Here is an 11,350-nt window from a genome sequence, read left to right on the forward strand (position 1 = left end):
ACTGCCCACCTTAATCTTTTATTTTTATTGGCCAGTCTGAGATATGGCTTTTCTTATTATTATTAATATGGTATTGTACCATAGGGATAGCCTGGTGGTATTGCACCATAGGGATAGCCTGGTGGTATTGTACCATAGGGATAGCCTGGTGGTATTACACCATAGGGATAGCCTGGTGGTATTACACCATAGGGATAGCCTGGTGGTATTACACCATAGGGATAGCCTGGTGGTATTGCACCATAGGGATAGCCTGGTGGTATTGCACCATAGGGATAGCCTGGTGGTATTGTACCATAGGGATAGCCTGGTGGTATTGCACCATAAGGATAGCCTGGTGGTATTGTACCAAATGGATAGCCTGGTGGTATTGCACCATAGGGATAGCCTGGTGGTATTGTACCATAGGGATAGCCTGGTGGTATTACACCATAGGGATAGCCTGGTGGTATTGCACCATAGGGATAGCCTGGTGGTATTACACCATAGGGATAGCCTGGTGGTATTGCACCATAGGGATAGCCTGGTGGTATTGCATATTGGATAGCCTGGTGGTATTACACCATAGGGATAGCCTGGTGGTATTGCACCATAGGGATAGCCTGGTGGTATTGCACCATAGGGATAGCCTGGTGGTATTGTACCATAGGGATAGCCTGGTGGTATTGCACCATAGGGATAGCCTGGTGGTATTGCACCATAGGGATAGCCTGGTGGTATTGCACCATAGGGATAGCCTGGTGGTATTGCACCATAGGGATAGGCTGGTGGTATTGCACCATAGGGATAGCCTGGTGGTATTGCACCATAGGGATAGCCTGGTGGTATTGCATATTGGATAGCCTGGTGGTATTGCACCATAGGGATAGCCTGGTGGTATTGCACCATAGGGATAGCCTGGTGGTATTGCACCATAGGGATAGCCTGGTGGTATTACACCATAGGGATATTCTGGTGGTATTGCACCATAGGGATAGCCTGGTGGTATTGTACCATGGGGATAGCCTGGTGGTATTGCACCATAGGGATAGCCTGGTGGTATTGCATATTGGATAGCCTGGTGGTATTGCACCATAGGGATAGCCTGGTGGTATTGCACCATAGGGATAGCCTGGTGGTATTGCACCATAGGGATAGCCTGGTGGTATTGCACCATAGGGATAGCCTGGTGGTATTGCACCATAGGGATAGCCTGGTGGTATTGCATATTGGATAGCCTGGTGGTATTGCACCATAGGGATAGCCTGGTGGTATTGCACCATAGGGATAGCCTGGTGGTATTGTACCATAGGGATAGCCTGGTGGTATTGCACCATAGGGATAGCCTGGTGGTATTGCACCATAGGGATAGCCTGGTGGTATTGCATATTGGATAGCCTGGTGGTATTGCACCATAGGGATAGCCTGGTGGTATTGCACCATAGGGATAGCCTGGTGGTATTGCACCATAGGGATAGCCTGGTGGTATTGCACCATAGGGATAGCCTGGTGGTATTGCACCATAGGGATAGCCTGGTGGTATTGCACCATAGGGATAGCCTGGTGGTATTGCACCATAGGGATAGCCTGGTGGTATTACACCATAGGGATAGCCTGGTGGTATTGCACCATAGGGATAGCCTGGTGGTATTGCACCATAGGGATAGCCTGGTGGTATTGCACCATAGGGATAGCCTGGTGGTATTGCACCATAGGGATAGCCTGGTGGTATTGCACCATAGGGATAGCCTGGTGGTATTGCACCATAGGGATAGCCTGGTGGTATTGCACCATAGGGATAGCCTGGTGGTATTGCACCATAGGGATAGCCTGGTGGTATTGCACCATAGGGATAGCCTGGTGGTATTGTACCATAGGGATAGCCTGGTGGTATTGCACCATAGGGATAGCCTGGTGGTATTGCACCATAGGGATAGCCTGGTGGTATTGCACCATAGGGATAGCCTGGTGGTATTGCACCATAGGGATAGCCTGGTGGTATTGCACCATAGGGATAGCCTGGTGGTATTGCACCATAGGGATAGCCTGGTGGTATTGCACCATAGGGATAGCCTGGTGGTATTGTACCATAGGGATAGCCTGGTGGTATTGCACCATAGGGATAGCCTGGTGGTATTGCACCATAGGGATAGCCTGGTGGTATTACACCATAGGGATAGCCTGGTGGTATTGCACCATAGGGATAGCCTGGTGGTATTACACCATAGGGATAGCCTGGTGGTATTGCACCATAGGGATAGCCTGGTGGTATTGTACCATAGGGATAGCCTGGTGGTATTGCACCATAGGGATAGCCTGGTGGTATTGCACCATAGGGATAGCCTGGTGGTATTACACCATAGGGATAGCCTGGTGGTATTGCACCATAGGGATAGCCTGGTGGTATTACACCATAGGGATAGCCTGGTGGTATTGTACCATAGGGATAGCCTGATGGTATTGTACCATAGGGATAGCCTGGTGGTATTGCACCATAGGGATAGCCTGGTGGTATTGTACCATAGGGATAGCCTGGTGGTATTGCACCATAGGGATAGCCTGGTGGTATTACACCATAGGGATATCCTGGTGGTATTGCACCATAGGGATAGCCTGGTGGTATTACACCATAGGGATAGCCTGGTGGTATTGCACTATAGGGATAGCCTGGTGGTATTGTACCATAGGGATAGCCTGGTGGTATTGCACCATAGGGATAGCCTGGTGGTATTGCACCATAGGGATAGCCTGGTGGTATTGCATATTGGATAGCCTGGTGGTATTGCACCATAGGGATAGCCTGGTGGTATTACACCATAGGGATAGCCTGGTGATATTGCACCATAGGGATAGCCTGGTGGTATTGCACCATAGGGATAGCCTGGTGGTATTGCACCATAGGGATAGCCTGGTGATATTGTACCATAGGGATAGCCTGGTGGTATTGCACCATAGGGATAGCCTGGTGGTATTGCACCATAGGGATAGCCTGGTGGTATTGCACCATAGGGATAGCCTGGTGGTATTGCATATTGGATAGCCTGGTGGTATTGCACCATAGGGATAGCCTGGTGGTATTGCACCATAGGGATAGCCTGGTGGTATTGCACCATAGGGATAGCCTGGTGGTATTGTACCATAGGGATAGCCTGGTGGTATTGCACCATAGGGATAGCCTGGTGGTATTGCACCATAGGGATAGCCTGGTGGTATTGCACCATAGGGATAGCCTGGTGGTATTGCACCATAGGGATAGCCTGGTGGTATTGCACCATAGGGATAGCCTGGTGGTATTGCACCATAGGGATAGCCTGGTGGTATTGCACCATAGGGATAGCCTGGTGGTATTGCACCATAGGGATAGCCTGGTGGTATTACACCATAGGGATAGCCTGGTGGTATTACACCATAGGGATAGCCTGGTGGTATTGCACCATAGGGATAGCCTGGTGGTATTGCACCATAGGGATAGCCTGGTGGTATTGCACCATAGGGATAGCCTGGTGGTATTACACCATAGGGATAGCCTGGTGGTATTACACCATAGGGATAGCCTGGTGGTATTGCACCATAGGGATAGCCTGGTGGTATTGCACCATAGGGATAGCCTGGTGGTATTGTACCATAGGGATAGCCTGGTGGTATTGTACCATAGGGATAGCCTGGTGGTATTGCACCATAGGGATAGCCTGGTGGTATTACACCATAGGGATAGCCTGGTGGTATTGCACCATAGGGATAGCCTGGTGGTATTACACCATAGGGATAGCCTGGTGGTATTGCACCATAGGGATAGCCTGGTGGTATTGCACCATAGGGATAGCCTGGTGGTATTGTACCATAGGGATAGCCTGGTGGTATTGTACCATAGGGATAGCCTGGTGGTATTGCACCATAGGGATAGCCTGGTGGTATTGTACCATAGGGATAGCCTGGTGGTATTGCACCATAGGGATAGCCTGGTGGTATTGCACCATAGGGATAGCCTGGTGGTATTACACCATAGGGATAGCCTGGTGGTATTGCACCATAGGGATAGCCTGGTGGTATTGCACCATAGGGATAGCCTGGTGGTATTGCACCATAGGGATAGCCTGGTGGTATTGCACCATAGGGATAGCCTGGTGGTATTGCACCATAGGGATAGCCTGGTGGTATTGCACCATAGGGATAGCCTGGTGATATTGCATATTGGATAGCCTGGTGGTATTGCATATTGGATAGCCTGGGTGCCAGTCTGTTTGTACTCTATAGGCAAGTCCTTGTTAGTCTTTTGGGAATAAGCCACAGTCAGACTGGCACCCAGGCTACCATAGGGATGGCATTTGTTTTTTGGTCACTAAGGTGATTTGAAAGAGGACACATGTATGTTTGTGTGTGTGTGTGTCTAATGTTTCAGTGGTAGGCGCAATGCCGTGACCTGACTGGTGAATTGAATTACATTTTAAAGACAGGATGGACTGAAGACACAATGCTCAGGAAATGTGATTTAAAAAATCTCCTCGCATGATTTGCCTGCTCATGCTATAATTTCCCACAAAGTTTGAATATCAAACCGGACATTTCAAGCCAGAGTACAACCGTTAGTGAGTTCCAAATGTTTTCTACTGCCATCCATAAGCACTTCGTGACCATGGACAAATTCATTTGTCTTCCCTCAGAGGATGGCCTGATGGCAGGCTGTCTGCCGGGCCGTGTTGGGGAGATGCCCATGTCTCTGGGAGGGCACCACGGGGCGGAAGCTCAGACCGTGGCGGCTGCAGCAGTACAGGCTGCAGCGTTGGAGCAGCTGAGGGAGAAGCTGGAGAGCGGGGAGCCGCCAGAGAAGAAGATGATGATGGAGCAACAGAGGCTCATGCAGCATGCGCTGCAGCAGAACCTCCTCACCATGGCAACACAGCTGCCCATGAACATCAAGCTGAACAACATGAGAGGTAATATTACACTTTATTTACTTTCAAACACATATTATTAAATTATATGTATATTGATTCTACATGGCTGAGAGGCTGAGCGGTGAGACAAATCAAGAGTTACGTTACTAATGTGGATAAATCAACACAGGTACGTTATTAATGTGGATAAATCAACACGGTTACATTATTAATGTGGATAAATCAACACAGTCACGTTAATAATTAGGATAAATCAACACAGTTACGTTATTAATGAGGATAAATCAACACAGTCACGTTATTAATGTGGATAAATCAACACAATTATGTTATTAATGTGGATAAATCAACACAGGTACGTTATTAATGTGGATAAATCAACACATTGACGTTATTAATGTGGATAAATCAACACAGTCACGTTATTAATGTGGATAAATCAACACAGTTACGTTATTAACGTGGATAAATCAACACAGGTACGTTATTAATGTGGATAAATCAACACAGTTACGTTATTAATGTGGATACGGACAAATCAACACAATTATGTTATTAATGTGGATAAATCAACACAGGTACGTTATTAATGTGGATAAATCAACACAGTTACGTTATTAATGTGGATACGGACAAATCAACACAATTATGTTATTAATGTGGATAAATTAACACAGGTACGTTATTAATGTGGATAAATCAACACGGTTACATTATTAATGTGGATAAATCAACACAGTTACATTATTAATGTGGATAAATCAACACAGTTACGTTATTAATGTGGATAAATCAACACAGTCACGTTAATAATTAGGATACATCAACACAGTTACGTTATTAATGTGATAAATCAACACAGTTACATTATTAACATGGATAAAACAACACAGTTACGTTATTAATGTGGATACGGACAAATCAACACAATTATGTTATTAATGTGGATAAATCAACACAGTTACATTATTAACATGGATAAATCAACACAGGTACGTTATTAATGTGGATAAATCAACACAGGTACGTTATTAATGTGGATAAATCAACACAGTTACGTTATTAATGTGGATAAATCAACACAGGTACGTTATTAATGTGGATAAATCAACACAGTTACGTTATTAACGTGGATAAATCAACACAGGTACGTTATTAATGTGGATAAATCAACACAGTTAAGTTATTAATGTGGATACGGACAAATCAACACAATTATGTTATTAATGTGGATAAATCAACACAGTTATGTTATTAATGTGGATAAATCAACACGGTTACATTATTAATGTGGATAAATCAACACAGTTACGTTATTAATGTGGATAAATCAACACAGTTACGTTATTAATGTGGATAAATCAACACAGTTATGTTATTAATGTGGATAAATCAACACGGTTACATTATTAATGTGGATACGGACAAATCAACACAATTATGTTATTAATGTGGATAAATCAACACAGGTACGTTATTAATGTGGATAAATCAACACAGTTACGTTATTAATGTGGATAAATCAACACAGTTACGTTATTAATGTGGATAAATCAACACAGTTACGTTATTAATGTGGATAAATCAACACAGTTACGTTATTAATGTGGATAAAAAAACATAGTTACATTATTAATGTGGATAAATCAACACATTTACGTTATTAATGTCGATAAATCAACACAGTCACGTTATTAATGAGGATAAATCAACACAGTTACATTATTAATGTGGAAAAACCAACACAGTTACGTTATTAATTTGGATAAAACAACACAGTTACGTTATTAATGTGGATACGGACAAATCAACACAATTATGTTATTAATGTGGATAAATCAACACAGTTACGTTATTAATGTGGATAAATTATCATGTTTACATTATTAATTTGGATAAATCAACACAGTCACGTTATTAATGTGGATAAATCAACACACTTAGGTTATTAATGTTGAGAAATCAACACAGTCACGTTATTAATGTGGATAAATCAACACAGTTACATTATTAACATGGATAAATCAACACAGTTATATTATTTATGTGGATAAATCAACACAGTTACGTTATTAATGTGGATAAATCAACACAGTTATATTATTAATGAGGATAAATCAACACAGTTACGTTATTAACATGGATAAATCAACACAGTTACGTTATTAATGTGGATAAATCAACACAGTTACGTTATTAATGTGGATAAATCAACACGTTTACGTTATTAATGTGGATAAATCAACACAGTTACATTATTAATGAGGATAAATCAACACAGGTACGTTATTAATGTGGATAAATCAACACAGTTACATTATTAACATGGATAAATCAACACGGTTACATTATTAATGTGGATAAATCAACATAGTCACGTTAATAATTAGGATAAATCAACACAGTTACGTTATTAATGTGGATAAATCAACACAGTTATGTTATTAATGTGGATAAATCAACACGGTTACATTATTAATGTGGATAAATCAACATAGTCACGTTAATAATTAGGATAAATCAACACAGTTACGTTATTAATGTGGATAAATCAACACAGTTATGTTATTAATGTGGATAAATCAACACGGTTACATTATTAATGAGGATAAATCAACACAGTTACATTATTAATGTGGATAAATCAACACGGTTACATTATTAATGAGGATAAATCAACACAGTTACATTATTAATGTGGATAAATCAACACAATTATGTTATTAATGTGGATAAATCAACACAGTTATGTTATTAATGTGGATAAATCAACACGGTTACATTATTAATGAGGATAAATCAACACAGTTACATTATTAATGTGGATAAATCAACACAGTTATGTTATTAATGTGGATAAATCAACACGGTTACATTATTAATGAGGATAAATCAACACAGTTACATTATTAATGTGGATAAATCAACACAGTTACTTTATTCATGTGGATAAATTAACAAACTTTCACATTAGTAGCATAATAAGGACCATATTAACAGATAAACATGTGTATTCATATTAGTAACGTAACTGTGTTGATTTATCCACATTAATAATGTAACTGTGTTGATTTATCCACATTAATAACATAATTGTGTTGATTTATCCACATTAATAACATAATTGTGTTGATTTATCCACATTAATAACGTAACTGTGTTGATTTATCCACATTAATAACGTGACTGTGTTGATTTATCCACATTAATAACGTACCTGTGTTGATTTATCCACATTGATAATGTAACTGTGTTGCTTTATCCACATTAATAACGTAATTGTGTTGATTTATCCACATTAATAACATACTTGTGTTGATTTATCCTAATTATTAACGTGACTATGTTGATTTATCCACATTAATAACGTGACTGTGTTGATTTATCCACATTAATAACGTAAACGTGTTGATTTATCCACATTAATAACGTGACTGTGTTGATTTATCCACATTAATAACGTACTGTGTTGTTTTATCCACATTAATAACGTGACTGTGTTGATTTATCCACATTAAAAACGTGACTGTGTTGATTTATCCACATTAATAACGTAATTGTGTTGATTTATCCACATAAATAAATTATAATGCTATGTCATGTGATAAAACTGTAATACTGACGCAATGATGATGTATAACTATGACAGACGCATGAATCATTTGAAAACCCACAGACGAGAACTTGGAGAACGATGAGGGTAATTTAGATGTAATGCCCGACCCCTTCAGTAACACACCCTAAATCCACCTGCTTAATATCAAACTAGCCCACTTTACTCTGCAGTCGTGCCTTGAAGTTGTTAGGAGGTGAATATAAACTAAAATAACACCATATCCCTTGACTCATTTTGTTGTGTGTATCGTTGAGTGTTGTAGGACGTCTCAGCTGAGCGATGTAGATACGACACATTCCTCTCCAACAATGTTCTTGGTGTTTCAGTCATACTGTTTGCCCTCCACTGTTATCTAACTGGGGTTCAGCTGTGTAGCACAGTGGTGGTACGTCATGTAATCGTATTTCACCGTACGATAGGTGGCGTCTCGTTGTGAAATACCTGAGCCATTTATCATAACATCTGCAGTCTGGTGTCTGAGGACTGTTCTGAAGAAATACTGCTCCATTACCTAGTGGGTCAGAACCTGCTGCCTGCCGTCCGCCCCGCCAACTCTGTTGATGGGTTTCTCAGTGTGGCGGTGGGTTTTTACGACAAGCCATAAGTCACACATTACTGAATAATAATAGAGCCTAAAGGAAGAATGAGGGGCCTATCTGCTCAGGTGTGGTTTCATCTCTCTCTACATGACTGCCTCTCAGGCATTAGTTGTAATAATGGGCTTTGCTCTAAAGCTTAATGGTAGAACAAGTCAGAATCTTTCACAGGTTAATTCCTCCGCTGGCCGACCCGACCAGTCTGGCTGGGCTGCAACCCATCATATAAACACTATAATTTACAGATGACGTCAAAACTATTATTAAATATGTCAGACCAGGCTAAATGTTATTTAACAGTGGTTAAATAAATCTTTGAAAGATAGAGAGCACCAGCTTTAAAAAAAAATCTTAACTATTAAATGATACAGTACATCAAGATCCTGGTTCGAATCCAGGCTCTGTCGTAGCCGGCCGCGACCGGGAGACCCATGGGGCGGCGCACAATTGGCCCAGCGTCGTCCAGGGTATGGGAGGGAATGGCCGGCAGGGATGTAGCTCAGTTGGTAGAGCATGGCGTTTTGCAGCGCCAGGGTTGTGGGTTCGATTCCCACGGGGGGCCAGTATGATTTTTTAAAACAAAAAAAAATAATAATGTATGCACTCACTAACTGTAAGTCGCTCTGGATAAGAGCGTCTGCTAAATGACTAAAATGTAAATGTAAATGAATGATTTGATATTTAAACTGGTTACAGAGATGAAACTGTGTGTGTCTATATCATAATAATTTTGCACGTTGTTCCTATTTGGGAGAAGATTGCATCACTGCATGCCAAGACTGGTTTTCATAAGTACCCTACTATCCAAGTTCTCCTGTCTGCCTGTCTGCTATGATTCATCCGTCTGTCACAGTCTCCTCGGGGAGATAACCCATTGGTACAAATGGCTGCTACATCTGTTGACAGTTCCCTCTCTCTCTCTCTCAGAACTCTTTAATAAACTGCTCCTTACCCTGTCACTCTAGGAGTTATCGCCAATACTCTGCCAGGCGCTCCTCTCCTGCTCCTTGTGTTCCCTTTCTAAATGCTCATATTGAGTTTTCCTCTCTCTCGTCCTCTGGCAGATGACAGACAAGAGGCTCCATTGAACCTGTCTACCGCCGGCATTAGCAGCATCAACATGTCAATAGAAATAAATGGAGTTGTCTACACAGGTAAATAGAGGGACCGTTTGCTGATGTAATTGCAGGCAGGAAATTCAATAAGTTATAGCAGCGCCCCGGCGCCTTAGTCCTCCACGCAATTTGATGTCTTTGCTATAAAATCCAATGAAGTGGCAGAGTTAAACAAGTTAAATATCTTAGAATTGGGGCTGTGGATGGGTGGATGGGTGGATGGGAGGATGGGTGGATGGGTGGTGGATGGGAGGATGGGTGGGAGGAGGATGGGAGGTGGATGGGTGGATGGGTGGGTGGATGGGAGGATGGGAGGATGGGTGGATGGGAGGATGGGTGGATGGGTGGATGGGAGGATGGGTGGATGGGTGGATGGGAGGATGGGAGGATGGGAGGATGGGTGGATGGGTGGATGGGAGGATGGGTGGATGGGTGGATGGGTGGATGGGTGTTAGATGGGAGGATGGGTGGATGAGAGGTGGATGGGAGGTGGATGGGAGGATGGGTGGATGGGAGGATGGGTGGATGGGAGGATGGGTGGGAGGAGGATGGGAGGATGGGTGGATGGGTGGATGGGAGGATGGGAGGTGGATGGGAGGATGGGTGGGAGGAGGATGGGAGGTGGATGGGTGGATGGGTGGATGGGAGGATGGGAGGATGGGTGGATGGGAGGATGGGTGGATGGGAGGAGGATGGGTGGATGGGTGGATGGGTGGATGGGTGGATGGGTGGATGGGAGGATGGGAGGTGGATGGGTGGATGGGAGGATGGGAGGTGGATGGGATGTGGATGGGAGGATGGGTGGATGGGAGGATGGGTGAGAGGTAGATGGGAGGTGGATGGGGTTTATTGTCTTAGACGTGCCTGGGAGAGAGGCCGGGGCGGTTTAGCCTCAACGCCTCCCGCCCACCCACACACCACCTCCTAATCTGCCTTCGAGCGATGAGGTAATTACCTCAAGATAGACAGACCAGACAGTAAAGTATAAAGCTGCTGTCTGGTTGAAGTCACCATGATATTTAGTTGAGAGCATTCCCTGTGTCTTAAACATCATGCTCAATCCCAACGTAGATCACGGTCTGCATTTTCATGCAGAGACTAAAATATTTTAGTTGTCCCACAGATAATATTTTTTGGGAAACGGTTGTC

General features: G+C 42.7%; 1 protein-coding gene across 1 annotated transcript in view; it reads left to right on the top strand.

Moving 5' to 3' along the window:
* Positions 1-11,350, top strand: part of LOC311121201 (AT-rich interactive domain-containing protein 3A-like) — a gene marked incomplete at both ends in the record, with an annotated part of 118,480 nt that overhangs the window by 104,780 nt on the left and 2,350 nt on the right. The window contains 2 exon segments of the mRNA XM_084195719.1: positions 4,641-4,913; positions 10,151-10,240. Of these exon segments, the coding sequence (XP_084051845.1) occupies positions 4,641-4,913; positions 10,151-10,240 (363 nt within the window).

The sequence above is a fragment of the Coregonus lavaretus genome (assembly GCF_964263955.1).
Source record: "Coregonus lavaretus genome assembly, contig: HAP1_SCAFFOLD_1105, whole genome shotgun sequence".
NCBI lineage: Eukaryota > Metazoa > Chordata > Actinopteri > Salmoniformes > Salmonidae > Coregonus > Coregonus lavaretus.